Here is a 17,155-nt window from a genome sequence, read left to right as displayed (position 1 = left end):
GGAACCAGAGTGCCAGAGTAGATAGTGGAATGGGGGTGAAAATAAATTATGTTAAAATTTCATGCAAAGTCACAAATAGAAGGATTGTGTTTGGTGGTAATAATTTTCTGAGGTGTGTCTATTTCAATGCGAGGAGTATTGTGGGGAAGGCTGATGAGCTGAGGGTGTGGATTGACGTGGAATTGTGACAGTGTAGCCATTAGTGAAACTTGGCTACAGGAGGGGCAGGACTGGCAGCTTAATGTTCCAGGGTTCCGATGTTTCAGACGTAATAGAGGCAGAGGGATGAAGAGTGGTGGGGGGGGGGGGTGGCATTGCTAGTCAGGGAAAATGTTACAGCAGTGCTCAGGCAGGACAGATTAGAGGACTTGTCTACCGAGGCCATATGGGTGGAGCTGAGAAACAGGAAAGGTATGACCACATTAATGGGGTTGTATTATAGACCACCCAATAGTCAGTGAGAATTGGAGGAGCAAAACTGCAGAGAGATAGCAGACAACTGCAGGAAACATAAAGTTGTGATAGTAGGGGATTTTAATTTTCCACGTATTGATTGGGACTCCTATACTGTTAAAGGTCTAGATGGGTTAGAGTTTGTGAAATGTGTCCAGGAAAGTTTTCTAAATCAATTTATAGAGGTACCAACCAGAGAGGATGCGATATTAAATCTCCTATTAGGAAACGAGTTAAGTCAGGTGACAGAAGTGTGTGTCAGGGAACACTTTTGATTCCAGTGATCATAACACCATTAGTTTCAACTTGATCACGGATAAAGATAGATCTGGTCCTCCAGTTGAGGTTCTAAACTGGAAAAAGGCCAAATTTGAAGAAATGAGAAAGGATCTAAAAAGCGTGGATTGGGACAAGTTGTTCTCTGGCAAGAACGTCGTTGGTAAGTGGAAAGCCTTCAAAGGAGAAATTTTGAGAGTACAAAGTTTGTATGTTCCTGTCAGGATTAAAGGCAAAGTGAATGAGAATAAGGAATCTTGGTTCTCTAGGGATATTGGAACTCCGATAAAGAAGAAGAGAGAGATGTATGACATGTATAGGAAACAGGGAGCAAATAAGGTACTTGAGGAGTATAAAAAGTGCAAAAAAAAACTTAAGAAAGAAATCAGGAGGGCTAAAAGAAGACATGAGGTAGCTTTGGCAGTCAAGGTGAAGGATAATCCAAAGAGCTTCTACAGGTACGTTAAGAGCAAAAGGATAGTAAGGGATAAAATTGGTCCTCCTGAAGTTCAGAGTGGTCGGCTATGTATAGAACCAAAAAGAAATGGGGGAGATCTTAAATGTTTTTTTTGCATCTGTATTTATTAAGGAAACCTGCATGGAGTCAATGGAAAAAAGGCAAACAAGTAGTGAGGTCACGGAACCTGTACAGATTGAAGAGGAGGAGGTGCTTGCTACCTTGAAGCAAATCAGAGTAGATAAATCCCCAGGACCTGGCAGGTATTCCCTCAGACCTTGAAGGAGACTAGTGTTGAAATTGCAGGGGCCCTGGCAGATATATTTAAAATGTCGGTATCTACAGGTGAGGTTCAGGAGGATTGGAGGATAATTCATGTTGTTCTGTTGTTTAAAAAAGGTAAAAGTAATTCGGGAAATTATAGGCCGGTAAACTTGATGTCAGTAGTAGGTAAATTATTGGAAGTGTTATGAAGGATGAACAACTCTGATGGGCAGAAGGGTGCAGAGTCACCCATGCCCCCCCTTTTGGAGAATCGCAAATCGCTACTATTCCGATGCTGTTATCAAGGAAGTAAGAGAGACACAGGAAAGCTGCCAGGGCAGTTGTTATTGATAACAGCTCATGAAAGTTAATGAGAGAGAGATACACAAGATGGAATGTCTCCTACTGACAAAAGCCATTGATTTACTGCTATTGACTTTTGGAGAAGGATTGTTTACTTGGTACTGTTCTATTCATTGAAACCCCTCGGGGGCAATCAGAGTGGGCTGGTTTGATGGGTTACATCATCCCAACCTGATTGACACCTGAGACCCCGTGAGTGGGGAAAAAAGTGAGGTCTGGGGTAACACCCCTCAGGTGCACCAGGAGAAACGCTGGTGAGCATCAGAACCCCCACGAGACAGGGTGGGACATCGGAGACCGAACAGAGGGTCGGTAAATTTTAACTCACAGTGTTTTGTAGCGAGACTGGTGGGGGCTTGTGTGTGTGTCCACCCTTGCCTGGGTGACGAGTCCACCACAGAAGAACGGTCTAGCTAAAGGACGGAGGGGTCATACATGAATGGCCACAACAACAACGCATCAACGGATCAAAATCGTAAAGGAAGGTTGGCAAGATAATAACTGTTACTGTTCACATGTTTTCTCTCTCTCTCTCCAACAACTGCAACACATTGGAAAACAACTACCGCAGCCTGCATGAACTGAACTAAACTTTATATTTCCATCTGACAATTCATTATCCCCTAGACAACGATAGCTTGTTACTTATTGATTATTATTATACCCGCACTTTTAGGTTTAGTATTGATGACGTATGTTTGCATTGATATTATTTTTGTGTATTTTTACTAATAAATACTGTTGAAAATAGTATCACCAGACTCCAACTGATACTTCTATCTTTGCTGGTAAGACACCCAGTTACAGGGTTCATAACAGAAGGAGTACTAAGAGATAGGATCTACAAGTATTTAGATAGATAGGGACTTATTAGGGAGAATCATCACGACTTGGTGCGTGGTAGGTCATGTTTAACAAATCTATTAGAGTTTTTCGAGGAGGTTACAAGGAAAGTGGATAATGTGATGCACCGTCAATAACTCTCGGAGACGGGAGGTGAACAATAGGCTTTTATTAGCAGCAAAAGGGAGCACGGCATCTCGGAGACTAAGGGAGAAGCAGTGCCTCCAATCGCCTTTATACAGGGGTCTGTGGGAGGAGCCACAGGAGCAGTCAGCAGAGGGGTGTGTCCAGACAGGTATACATAGTTTACCACAGAAGGGAAGGCAGTGGATGTTGTCTACATGGTCTTCAGTAAAGCCTATGACAAGGTCCCACATGGGAGGTTAGTTAGGAAGATTCAGTCGCTAGGTATACATGGTGAGGTAGTAAATTGGATTAGACATTGGCTCAATGGGAGAAGTTAAAGAATGGTGGTGGAGGATTATTTCTCTGAGTGGAGGCCTGTGACTAGTGGTGTGCCACAGGGATCAGTGCTGGGTTCATTGTTATTTGTTATCTATATCAAAGATCTGGATGGTAATGTGGTAAATTGGATCAGCAAATTTGCTGATGATACAAAGATTGGAGGTGAAGTGGATAGTGAGGAAAGTTTTCAAAGCTTGCAAAGGGATCTGAAACAGCTGGAAAAATGGGCTGAAAAATGGCAGATAGAGTTTAATGCGGACAAGTGTGAGGTATATAACTTTGGAAGGAAAAACCATGGTAGAACATACAAGGTAAATGGTAGGGCACTGAGGAGTGTAGTAGAACAGCGGGATCTAGGAATACAGATACAAAATTCCCTAAAAGTGGCATCACAGGTAGATAGGGTAGTAAAGAGAGCTTTTGGTACATTGGCCTTTATAAATCAAAGTATTGAATATAAGAGTTGGACTGTTATGCTGAGGTTGTATAAGGCATTGGTGAGGCCGAATCTGGAATATTGTGTGCCGCTTTGGTCACTGAATTACAGGAAGGATTTTAATAAGGTTGAAAGAGTGCAGAAAAGGTTTACAAGGATGTTGCTAGGACTTGAGAAATTGTGTTACAGAGAAAGGTTGAATAGGTTAGGACTTTATTCCCTGGAAAGTAGAAAAAATGAGGGGAGACTTGATAGAAGTATATAAAATTATGATGGGTATAGATAGAGTGAATGCAAGCAGGCTTTTTCCACTGAGGCTAGGGGAGAAAAAAACCAAAGGACATGGGTTAAGGGTGAAGGGGGAAAAGTTTAAAGGGAACATTAAGGGGGGCTTCTTCACACAGAGATTGGTGGGAGTGTGGAATGAGCTGCCAGATGAAGTGGTAAATGCGGGCTCACTTTTAACATTTAAGAAAAAATTGGACAGATACATAGATCAGAGGTGTATGGAGGGATATGGTCCAGGTATAGGTCAGTGGGACTAGGCAGAAAAATGGTTTGGCACAGCCAAGAAGAGCCAAAAGGCCTGTTTCTGTGCTGTAATGTTCTATGGTTCTATATAGGTGATAGAAGCTGGGAGATAAAGAGATAGATCTGATATCAGAGGAGATTGTTTTAGGGGAGTAAGGAAAGAAGGAGAAGCACAGAGGGAGGTTATGGGCAGGTGAGGAGAAGTGAAGTAAGAGGGGAAACATTCTGTGGGATGGAAAAGGAGACAATGGCGAGGCACTGAGATTACTGGGAGTTAGAGAAATTGATGATTATGCCATCAGATTGGAGGCAACTCAAATGGAATATAAGGCCTCATCAGGATAGCAGACCAGGCCATCTACTGACAAGTCAGAGTGGGATTGGGAAGTAGAATTAAAATGGGTGGCCACCAGGGTTGAGGAAAGTGCCTGATGAAGCTGCCTCAGTAACGGGTCTCACTAAAGTAGAGGAGGCTGCACCAGAGGCACCAGATATAGTAGCTGACTTCGACAGTTTTGCAGGTGAGGTGTTGCCTCATCTGGAAAGACTGTTTAGGGCCCTGAATAGTACTGAGGGAGGAAGTATAGAAATAGGTATAGCACTTGTCCTGATTACAGGGTTAAGAGCCAGCAGGATGATGAGTGGAGAGGGATTTTACTTTTTTTCCAATTTGCTGCAAGAATTAATAATTTAATTGTAACTTTAAATAGGTTTTATCACTCTTAAGGATCACAGTGATTCACTTATTCTAACCAAAACTGTTAGCAGTAATGGAAGAAATTAAATTATATCAGAAATGTTTATAATATTTACGCGATTAGGTTACCTTATGATGAAGGGCACAGAGGAAAGTATCCAAAAAAATAGTAAGAGTTCAAAGCCAACACATTGCTGTCAGGATTAACAGAAAGAGAATTCTGGATGTTGAAAAATATTGAGGAGCGAATCAAGAGGAAAAGTGAAAGCAAATGACAAATATTGGAAACATCTGATGGGTAAGGCCTGTCAAGATCATAAGAAGTGTCAGGAGTCACTTAAAGGGGAAATTATGAAGGCAAGAGAAATCATGGGCATACTGGATTAAGGTAAATATGAAAGCATTTTATAACCATATAATGAATCAAAGAATGACTCAAGGAAAGTCGAACTTATTGGAACAACAGGAGCAACCTGTGCATGGAGCTAGAAGGCATGGTGAGGTCAGAAATGAAAACTTTTCATTAGTATTCACAAGGGCGACAGACCTTGTAGTTAGAGAATTCAGTGAAGGGGTAGGTGAAACACTAGTGCAGATCTCCATTAATAAAGAGGATGTACTGGATGTATTAGCAGGCTTAAAAGTGAATAAAACCCCGGGACTACATTTGGTTTATCTCAGGTTGCTCCAAGAAGCAATGGAAGAGACCGCTGGTGCCCTGGATGAGATTTTTAAATCTTCATTGGACACAAATGAAGTACCTGGTTATAGGAGGACAGCATACATGGAGCCCACCCCTTTTCAAGAAAGGCAGCAGGGTAAATCCTGGTAACTATAGAGCTGTGAACTATTAATGGCAAGGATGACAGTTGACAAAATTCTGAAGAAGAGAAGAGGATTAATAGAAAGGAAGGGTCTAAACAGAAACAGTAAATGCTTTGTCAAGGCTAGATCCTATCTAACCAATTTGACTGGATTATTTTAAGAGTTAATAAAAAAATAGCACAAAGCAGTAGATGTGATTTACATAGACTCCACTAAAGCTTTTGACAAAGTCCTATCTGGGAGACAGGGTCAAAAAAGTTGGGAAACTAGAATCAAAATGGGCTTGGCAATAGGAGACAAAAGGTAATAATAGAGGATTATTTTCTGATTGGAGGTGTGTCACTTCTGATATACCATAAGGATCAGTACTGGGACCTTTGTTCGTAATTTAGATGAATGACTTGGATACAGGAGGCAAGATCAGCAAGTTAGTGGGTGACACAAAGATTGGCAGAGTCGTTGATAGTATGGAAGTTACTCAGAAGCTGTGGGGGGTTATCTATTTTTCAGTGAAATGGGATGAAATATGGCAGGAAGAGTTTAATTCAGACAAATTAGAGTTGATGCCTCTTGGGACCACTAATAAGACTAGGAATAACACCAGTTTTGGTTGGGTCTTAGAGAGTATTGATCAGGGGGATCTCTGAGTACATCCATTGACCCACTGAAGGTGGTAATGCAAGTATGTGACATAGTTAGCAAGGTATAGGGGATACAGGCCTTCATTCATTGGGACACTGAGTACAGAATTACAGAGTTTATATAATATTATAAGACCTTATAAGACCTGGTCATCAAATTATAGGAAAGATGTGAGAGCACTAGAGAGGACCTAGATAGATTCACCAGAATGATCTCTGGAGTGGAGCAGTTCAGTTAAGAGGAGAGAATGGAGTTTCTTTTCTCAAGAGCAGAGGAGATTAGGAAGAGACATGATTGAAGTATATAAAATTATGAGGAGTAGAAATAGGAAAAGCTGCAGGAAACTTTTCCCCATATCAGAGGTACGTAGATAGAACTGGAGGACATTGTTTCAGGTAACAGGGAAGTAGTTCTGAGGGGAAATCAAAGTAATCTTCTTTCACCAAAGAATGTAAGTACCTAGAATACTTGAGAGACTGATTAAGACTCAATTGCTGACAATATTTAAGTGTCAAGATGAACACTTGAATCAGTTAAGCATACAGAATTATTGATCAACTGCCGGGTGATGGGGTTAAGACTGAAAGGTGGTGGTTGGCATGGACTAGTTAGGCTGCTTGACCTGCTTTCATACTGCATGATTTCATACTGTTTTTGGCTAGTTACAATTGTAACATAGGGTATGTAAGATCTTGATATAAAAGCATCATGATCTTGCATAAAAATAACTTCTAATTTTCAAAGGATCTCACTTGTACTACTTTCAGTTCTTTCACAAATGTTTCCAAGCACTTGCTTAGGCAGCACTCATACAGAGCTGAAAGCAGTGAAAAAACTCAGCATTAAGGCACTTACACATAGGAAGTTTATTGAAACCACTGAAACAAAGATGCTGTGCATCTTAAATAATCTTTTCAGCAAGAATTTTATCAATGGCATTGTAAGAAATTGCCTTAAAATATATTTTGAGGCTGTGTTGCTTCCAGATTCATGTTGTGATTTAATAAAGCCAAAAAACAAATTTCAAAAATTGGCAGGCTGCAGAATATGGTGACAGATTCTGGCAACTATTTGCTCAAAGAAAATTAAGTGACGAAGACCATATCCTGATGAACTCGTTTTAAGTTTTGTTCTGTTTGATGCCAAAGTGTTGAAAAGTGATGTAAATGCTATTCATTTGTAAGTCAACTGTCAAATGTGGCAATCATTCTGATGCAGAAATTATGGAGATCCAAACTGAAGCTTCAAACAAAGTTCTAGGCATCATGAGAGTTTTTATTGCTGACTCTATGAAATAACATTAACATTGCCTGCTCTCTCTGGTGAGCCTAAAAGATCATAAGGTGCTAAGTTGAAGAAGAACAAGAGAATTATCCCTGAGTGCCTTACAACATTACACCATTGCCTTTCCACCTCTGCTTCTAATTTCATATTGCTATTATCAAATGTGTTATGACAAAATGAATTAATATAAAAGCACTTCAAAAGTATCTAATTAGTGGTAAAAAGTTCTGGAAGTATTGTTCCCTCTAAGCTACGCAGGTGCACGGCCACACACTAACTGAAATGCTCCCACATACGTAGCTTCTGCTGCTATGCAGCTGGGAATTTATTTTATATAATGTTTATATTTAAGTGTCTTGTGGCTTTCAGCTGTGTAAAATTTTCCTGCTCAGAGCAATTGTAGGTCTGTGCAGTTAAAAAAAAAGGGGAACCATTGTCTGGAAGTCCTGAGGCTTAACTGCTTTCTTTTTCCTAAGGACACCACAATTCTCTTGCTCAGCAAAACAATAACATAATATCTCTTGTAAGAACCTGAGAAAGTTCAAAGTTTAGTTTAAAGACTCATTTCTCAGGTGGCATCTCTGACAGTGTTTTGGTCCCTCAGCATTTCACAGTTGTGTCAGCTTAAATCTCTGTGCTCAGACTCTGTAATGAGAATTGAATTCCTAATATTCTGCATAACTATTGATAGTAAACAATTAAACTTAATGGTACTGAAGATTTTAGAACTTGTTATACACACGATCTATTTACAATATACAGGGTCCAGCTGCAAAGTGAATTATATTATACAAATATGATTAAACAAAGGGAGAGTTCAATAATTAAATTATCACTAAATTATCTAAACTGGCCTTTCTCAACCTTTTTGCCCTTGAAGAACCCCTGAAATAAGTTTCAGGTCTCAGGGAACCCCTATGTAAAAATTATTATGTCTACAGTTCACGGTATGTTACCGTTCATCAGGAAGTTGTAAATGTAATAATCCAAAAATAATTGTCAATGCTCTTTTGAGTGCAGAATGAATATTTAGCCAACTTTTCTTGAAAAAATAACAGGTAGTTAAGCTTAGCTCACCCATCTTGAAATTAATTTCTTTCCATTTCATAAATTTTTAAAACTCATAAGGAAAACATAATAAATTTCTGTTGAATAATTGGCTGAAGCTAAATGGGATTTAATTTTTCTAAAGTTAGGCTCAGTATATTTAATTTAAATAAAGGTTGTAAATTGATTTTAATTAATTTTATTTACATCATGAAACTTAATTGACAATGTTGAATAATAAAGTTCCTAAAACCATAAGCCAAAGCAATATGAAGAAAAATATAGCCCAAGATACAATTTTATACAAGACTTTGAAAAAACATTTTCTTATTAAGTGACATGATCAGGCTCAAATATAGGCCTAGCATGTGAAACCTGTGCTTGTTTCTTGATACACAAATACTCAATTCTGGGTGAACCTTAAGATAAGCACACACAGATTTCACCTTCAAATGAAATCAAGACGATTTCTATCCTTGCTCTTGATGCTTGTTAAACAAGAAAAAAGCTTGCTCACACATCTATGAAGTTGAAAACTGCAGCAAAACATTCATTGCTTTCTTATGAATAGCAGGATATTTTTCTTTTACAGAAATCCAGAACTTGTCCAGGAGCAAGTCAGTAAATCTCATTTTGAGTGCACGATCAGACTGCAGCTCACAAAGTTCTTCCTCTTCTCTTAAAGTCAAGTTCCCAGGCTGAGCAGAAGATTCAGAGAAAGGGTCCCTCACTCAGTCATAGACTTGTGTTGAAAGGAGGAAAATAGTGTTCAATTTTGTTCTGCAGTACTTCCAGGTGGTTTTCAATAGACTTTCTGATATCCTTTTTTACTCTCAAGCCCAAGCAGCAGTGGAAACATTCCAAGATTTCCTTTTGCAACATGATTTTTCCCAAAGATCCAATTTCCTTTTAAATCTAAGAATCTTGTCACTTGAAGTCAAAACATTTTCTCTGGGGCTTTACAGAGACTCATTCAACCAGTTCATGGGATGAAAAACGTCTGAGAAATAGACTAGTTTCTGAAGTCATTTTTCATCTTCAAAGCACTCAGCAAAATCTGGCCTACTATTTTCTTGCAGTACTCCTGCAATTCACCATTCAGCTCAAGCATCAGGATTTTCTTTTTTAACAAGAGAAACGAAACCTCTCACGGAGACAACAATTGATGGGGCACCATCAGTACAGATACCAATACAATTCCTCAAAGACAGACCTTTTGTTTCCAGATATGAAGACAAAACTTGAAATATATCTTGGCCTTTGCTTGTTTCAGGCAGCTCTTTGCAACAGGAAAAGTTCTCTTGAATTTCACCATCATTTACAAATCTTATAAATGCTATGACATGACATATATTGGTGAAATCTGTCAATACGTAAACCTGAATAGAGAAGCTGTTAATTTTCAGTTTATCACATATAACCTCTTCAGCATATGGCATGTCATCAATACGGTGAGTTATCGTACTGCTTGAGAGTACAATAAGTCCTCTTATAATACTCTTTTCAATTTCTCATACTGCATCTTGTCCTAGCATTTTACCTATAATAATTTTACATGTTGACATCATTAGGTTCTCACCAACTGTGTGACTTTTCCTTTTCTGGGTAATAAGTTCTACTACCAATAACTTGCTTCCAGATACCTTTTACTGACTGTGTCTTTATTAACAAAAACTTTACTCTGTTTGCTTTGAGATTCCAAAGGCCATTTAAAATAATCAGCACTTTTACATGTCAAATGGCTGTGATTTGTAGTTCAGTGCCTTTTCAATTTTGCTGGAGCCATTGCTGCATTTGTAAGTTGCTTGCCACAGACCAGGCACAATAGAATAGGACAACCTGGATCACCAGTCCATGTAAAACCCATTGATAAGTAGCTTTCACTGTAAAGATGGTCTTTTTTGTGTCCATTGTTGCACTAGTGCAGTGAAATGATTCAGAAGATTGTAATTCTTCAACATTAACCTTATCAGAATTGTCTGTAAACTTAGGGCTAAATCCTTCTCTTCTACTTCACACTTCCTTTTCAAAAATCGGCACATTGGACTGTCAGACATGTCTATAAAATTTCTTGTTTAAAATTAAAATTTCCCTCAATTTTCTACACCGGTAGAGTTTGCCTGCTTTCATAAGTCAGTCAGTGGCACAGAAGTGGTGTTTGGAGGAGGTAATTTGGGGAGGAGAGGCTGATGTCACAACTCAAGTTGGGTGAATCCATTCAGCGCTTGGAAAACGCACTTCAAGTTCATCAGCCTACCGTCCTCCCATCTATGCTCACTAATTATCAATATCCTCCCTTATCTCGTGTCAAAAACTGAGAATGAACTCAATCAAATACACATGGTCCTACTGCACAATGCCATATTGGGCTGGAAGACCTCCAACAAAATTGCTAGTGAAGCTGCTCGGAAACTACCCACCACTCCAAGCACTAGCATTGCCATTACGCAAGGTTAAAAAAAATGTTTATTTTTTTAATCATGATCTCTCGCGGAACCTGAGGAAACCCTGATCTAGATGGTAAGTACGCTGTCCTGATCAACATACTTTAACAAACTTCATCATAAATATTCGAACTAACTAGTTAAGGACTTCAACATGAATGTCTGAAAAGTGAGAGATTTCAGAAAATGACCAATGCAGGACTTTTCATCATAACAAAGATGTGTCCATTTTATAATCATTTAGAATCAGTGGCTACAAGGTGTGCCTGGGATCAGGTGTGAAAATATATGCTCATATATTCGAAGCTTGGTACCTTCTTGAACAGGGTTGGAGACAGGCAAATAAATACTAGTCCTCTACCTCCACCCACTAATATATTTGTATCTAATTTTGGAATACTATCAGTGATTGATTGGAATGGATTCATTAATCATTATATAACAAATATTTTCTCCTTTGTTCAAAAACATCAATAGTGCTTCATAACTAGAATATTTTAAGGTAGTCCATTGCTAGTATTACAGGTATTTAGCAGGTTATAATACGAACTACTTATGAGTATTTTTCTGGCAACATGCAGAAACCTTTTGGAATCAGATAGTCTGTATAATAAACTTACCAATGCATACTCGTCCATTTGATACCAACTCAAAGCCAGGTTTGCATATGCACTTGAAGCTGCCATCTTCATTGATACACATTCCATTCATGCACATGTTTCTTTGGGAGCACTCATCAAGGTCTGAAACATATTACAGCAGTAAATTGCATACAGTTTTAATATTAATATTTTCTGAGGGTTTATGTTTTCCAAATAACAGCATGAATAACATTTATATCATTGGGGGAGCACTTAGTAAACATTGATCTCAGCATTATAAAGTTCAGAATAACTATAGAAAAGGGAACAGAATACTGAAGGGTCTTTAAGTGAGAGATATTTCAGGTACAGTGTAAATACATTCCCGTGAGGAAGAAAGGCTCCAGAATTAAGGCAAATTTCCCCTTGTAACTAAAGTGTAATATAAAGCAGGGAAAAAATATTACTAATGGCCAATAATTAACAAAAGTGAAAGTCAGGCTGATTACATAAAATTTAAAAAGAATAATTAAAAAGGAAATACACGAGAAAAGGAAAGATCTGATAAAAGAATGGGAGCAGTAAGGAATCCAAAAATATTGTATAGAAACATTAACCAGAAAAGGATAAGAATAGAGGTGAAATTGATCAGAGAAGAAATGGAGGAAAAGGATATGGCTGAGACAGCAATGGCGACATTGGTTTTCACCAAAAGAGAAAATGCTGCTGGAATCTCAGCAAAAGAGATGGAGCTTTAGATTTGAGATAAGCCAAAAATCGATACACTTGAGGTGCTAGAAAGGCTAGTTGCCCTTAAAAGTGAATTAATCACCCAATCTTGATGGGATACGGCTGAGTGAAGAAGGGAAATTGCAAGCCCCTGTATAAAATCTTCCAAATATTTGGAGAATTAGCAGCAGTACTTGCCTGCAAAATAGCATATTTTACACTCTTGTTCAAAGTAAAGCAAAAAGATAATGCTAGTAACTACAGACTAGTTAGATGTCATTAGCAAAACTGTATGTGACCAACGAAATAACTTACTTATGGAGTAACAGGCCGATGAGTATATAAAGGTTGAAGTGATCTGCATGGACTTCCTAAAACTGTTCAGTTAGCTCATCAAGGCTCAAGGCCTTGAAATAAAAGGGTGATAACAGCATGGATAGGAAACTGACAAAAGAACATGAAACAGAGAACAGTAGTGAATGGTTGCCTTCCAGACTGAAGGATAATGCATAACAGAATTTGGCAGGTTCAGTACAAGGACCATCGTTGTCTTAGGTATATATTAATGACTTGAAGTTGGGTGTATATTTTTATGTTTTCAGTTAACACAAAACTTGGAGGTGCAGTGAACTATGCAGGAGATAAAGAAAGACTGCTGAAATGGATGGATAAGTAACAAATTTAAATCCTGGAAATAGGACATATAATATGAACTGAAAGGCATAGATTTGAAAAGCATGCAAGAACAGAGAGATCTAAAAGTATTTGTTCATAATTTGTTGAAAGCGACAAAGTAGTTTGAAGAAGTATTGGGATCTTGGGCTTTATAAACAAAGCACAGAGTACAAGTACTAAGAAAATGAAAAAGAATTGCAGATGTTGAAAATCTGAAGTTAAGTCAAAAAATTATGGAAACAGAAAGGAATTAAAATTTTATGATAAAATAAGAAAACAGTTTTCAGTTGGAGAGTGGTGAACTCTCCACTCTCAGGCCAAAAGGATGTTTTTCTGATTGGGTGAGACCAGGATTGTCATAAAGATAAATGATAAAAGTCAACTGATTGGTGGTGTTCAATAGTTAGAAAAATTAAATAAATGCTAAGAAATGAGACAGAGTGAGACACAAGTGAAAGAACAAAAAAAGTTACAAAATATAGGACTATGTAACATACAGTGTAAATAAAAGTGTATTAATAAAGAGAGGAATTGCTAGTTCTGATACAGTCAGAGAAAGTGACCTTCAGTTGCAAAATCTAGATTTCAAGTTTGTAAGGCTGTAACGTCCAAGTGAAAGGTAAGGTACTGTGTTTGCTGGGAACTACGAGGGAAACAAAAAGCTGAAAAAATGAAGGCTGAGGGGAGACCTGATAGAAGTTTAGAAAGTCTTGAGGCTATAGATAGACTAGACAAATATCTTTTCTCGGAGATCAAAATGTCTAATACTAGAGGGCAAGCATTTGAGCTGAGAGGGAAGTTCAGAGGAGAATTCCATGGAAAGATACTATACAGAGCACTGGGTGCATGCAACATACTGCCAATGGTGCCAGTGGATGCAGATATAATGGAGGCATTTAAGAGGCTCTTAGATAAGCACATGTATATGCAGAGAATGGAGGGATATCGACCATTTGCAGGCAGAAGGGATTAGACATCCCTTCTAATTAGTTTGGTGCAACATGGACTGTCTATCCTGTGCTGATTCTATGTTATAAGATAGGGGAGAATTTTGTTGGATCTGATGAAAACTGCAAAAGATGATTTGTTACACTCAGGATAGTGAATGGAAGGTGAGGGCCAGCCTGTCAGTGTTTTGTCACGGGGTCGGTGAGTGGAGTGAGAACAGAGATGTTGGAAACAGATGAGATGTGATCAAGGGCTCTGTCAATATGCCAAGTGGGAAGCCTTGTTTTAAGATATTTCAGAAGGATGTGGGGAAAGTCTTATTGCTGGAGCAAATGGTGACAAATGAACAGGGAGAATGGAAGGCAGTCCTTGCTGAAGACAGTGAGAGGAAGTATCATGAAGATAACTGTGTAAGCTTCCAGGGTTAAAATGGATGTTTGTCATTAACCTATCCTGTGAGATGAAGACAGAAAGATGAAAAAAAGGAAGAGTTAGAGATGGACTATGTGAAGATGAAAAAAGGATGGAAAAAGGATGGAAATCGGCAGCCAAAGTGATTAAATTTTTTTTGTATGAGTATAGGAAGCAGAACCAATGTACTGGATAAATAGTTGAGAGAGAATGTTTGAGAATGGCAGAAATAAACACTATTCAATGTGCAGACAAGTGCAAACTGAGCTCATGTGAGTTCTCAAAATGCATATTTAATGTGGAGTTGAAGAAAGAAGTATTCAATGTGAAAATAATTTTACCCTAGCATGTGAATATCTGGTGGAAGGCCTAAATTTAAGGAAAAATGAGGCCCTCAAATCATCCTGTAAAGTAAGGAAGTCACTGTAACTCCAGGAATGATGTACTTTAGTTATGTGGATAGATTGAAATAACTGCCCATTCTCCTTGGAACAGAGGAGAAATTTTGAGGAGATTTGATAGAGGTATTTAAAAATCATGGAGGGCCAGGGCAGAAGAGGTTGAGGCAAGTTATTCCCACTGGCTGTATGGTCAAAAATTAAGGTCACAGAGATTGGTAAGAGAACCAGGACTAATATGAGGAATCTTTGTTTTAATGCTGCCAACAAATAAGATCTGAAATGCACTGTGTAAGTTATGTGGGCAGATGCAAACATAATGTTCAAAAGGAGCTGAAGGAAGAAATTTGTACTGCCATTGGATATAGGAACTAGTAAGATTGCTCTTACATAGGCATGGTGTGGACTCAAATGAAAAGCTTTCTTCCATTCTATAACCATTCTGTGATACTGGGGTGTTAAATATGAGTAATGATTCAGATTTATTTATCAAATGTACATTGAAATAGACAGTGAAATGCGTCATTTACATTGACAACCAACACTCAAGGATGTGCTGGAGGCAGTCACAAGAGTCACCACACTTTCTAGCACCAATGTAGCATACACAACATGCTCTGCAAAGCAACACAGAACACAACAAAACAGAACATAACATATACCACACTGAGATTAAACATTTAGTAGATTATCATATGAAACATTTTCATTTATTCATTAGCTCCAAAAAATTACTAGCTTCCAAAAATCTACACAAAATCCATCTTTAGGTTCAATTAACAAGTTATATTTATTTATTTGATTCGTTGCATGCTACATACCCATGCAATTTTTCCCATCTGCTGTCAGTTGAAATCCAGCATTACAAATACAGTGGAAACTGCCTCCTGTATTCACACAACGACCATTGTTGCATATCTGACCATTCTGAACACATTCATCAATATCTGTAAAACATCAAAATCCATCTGAATCACAGAAACATACATCACTTTAAGGAGGACTGATGTCGAGTAACTAAAAGATTCTGTTAATTGTAATTTCAACAATTTGTACATATTTATTATGTAATGATTATTTTAAAAGTATATTAATTTTGAGACTGCTAATGGATAGCAACCAAATTGTTAAAAATACAGCATAAAATTAGACACTCTTTTATTTAGGCCATCCACATGTATGATATGCTCTTGCCCAGATATTCAATTGTGTATGTCTGGATACAACTTCTGAAATTTTCATTCATACTTGCATGGCTGATACAGAAGGATCTTACATGTGAAATGACATTCATTATAATTTAAAGACCATGTGTAGAAACCAGAATGAAGTGTTTCATTAAAAAAACTATAAAATTTAGCATTGTAGTAGCTTTCGCCTTAGGCCCAACCATGGGTCCCACAGAATGGTACAGCACAGGATCAGGCCCTTCAGCCCACAATGTTATGCTAAAGTAATTAAAGCGATAATTAAATACCTGAGAAAAATGCCTAAACAATGTACATATCCCTCCATTCTCTGTACATTTACATGCTTGTATAAGAGCATCTTAAACTCTTTATTGCACTTGTCTCCACTATCACCCCTGCCAACACAATCCAGGCACTCTTCATCTTCTGTGTAAAAAAACTTGCCCCACATGTCTCCTTTGAATTTTGCCCCCACCCCTTAAATGCATGCTCTCTAGAAATAAACAATCCGACCCTGGGAAAACAAAAGATAAATGGCTGTCTATTTGATCTACACCTCTTATAACTTTATTAACTTCTGCCAGGTCTCCCGCAGCCTCTGCCACTTCAGAGAAAACAACTCTACTTCATTCAACTTCTCTTTATTGCATGTCTTCTAATCCAGGTAGGATCCTGGAAAACCTTTTTGCACCCTCTTTAAAACCTATGCATTATTCCTACAATGGGGTAACCATAATGAATGCAATACTCCATTTGAGGCCTGAACTAATTTTATAATTCTATGGTCTTGATCAATAAGGCAAACGTGCCATATGTTGTCTTTTCAACCTGTTGCCTTATCAACCTGTGCGGCTGTCAGAGACCATGGACTTGGAGCCCAGGATCCTTCTGTACAATAACACTGTTAAAGGTCCCGCCATTAACTGCATACTGTCCTGTTACATTTGATCTTCCACGTGCAAAACCTCACATATGGCTAGATTAGTCTCCATCTGCTATTTATCCATCCATGTCTGCAAAAGGATGGATTCCCAACAAAGGACATCTGGGACAAGCACTGATTGGGTACTTCCAGCAGACACAGGTCTGTGGTGCATCAGGGGGCCTAGAGAGGGGTGCCCTGTCACAACCACGGATTCGGCAGCGCAGTAGATACAATGTTTGTGTTTGTGAATTTGCATGTGTCAGTTAATTAT

General features: G+C 38.3%; 1 protein-coding gene across 1 annotated transcript in view; it reads right to left on the bottom strand.

Moving 5' to 3' along the window:
• The window catches only part of LOC132378818 (fibrillin-1-like), a 377,797-nt gene that overhangs the window by 205,943 nt on the left and 154,699 nt on the right, over positions 1 to 17,155 (bottom strand). The window contains exons 13-14 of the mRNA XM_059946042.1: positions 15,591 to 15,716; positions 11,648 to 11,770 (exon numbers count right to left, since the gene is read on the bottom strand). Of these exons, the coding sequence (XP_059802025.1) occupies positions 11,648 to 11,770; positions 15,591 to 15,716 (249 nt within the window). The remainder of the gene's footprint in view (positions 1 to 11,647; positions 11,771 to 15,590; positions 15,717 to 17,155) is intronic.

This window comes from Hypanus sabinus, chromosome 21, assembly GCF_030144855.1.
Source record: "Hypanus sabinus isolate sHypSab1 chromosome 21, sHypSab1.hap1, whole genome shotgun sequence".
Classification (NCBI taxonomy): Eukaryota; Metazoa; Chordata; class Chondrichthyes; order Myliobatiformes; family Dasyatidae; genus Hypanus; species Hypanus sabinus.
This window is presented reverse-complemented; position numbering and strand designations above follow the sequence as displayed.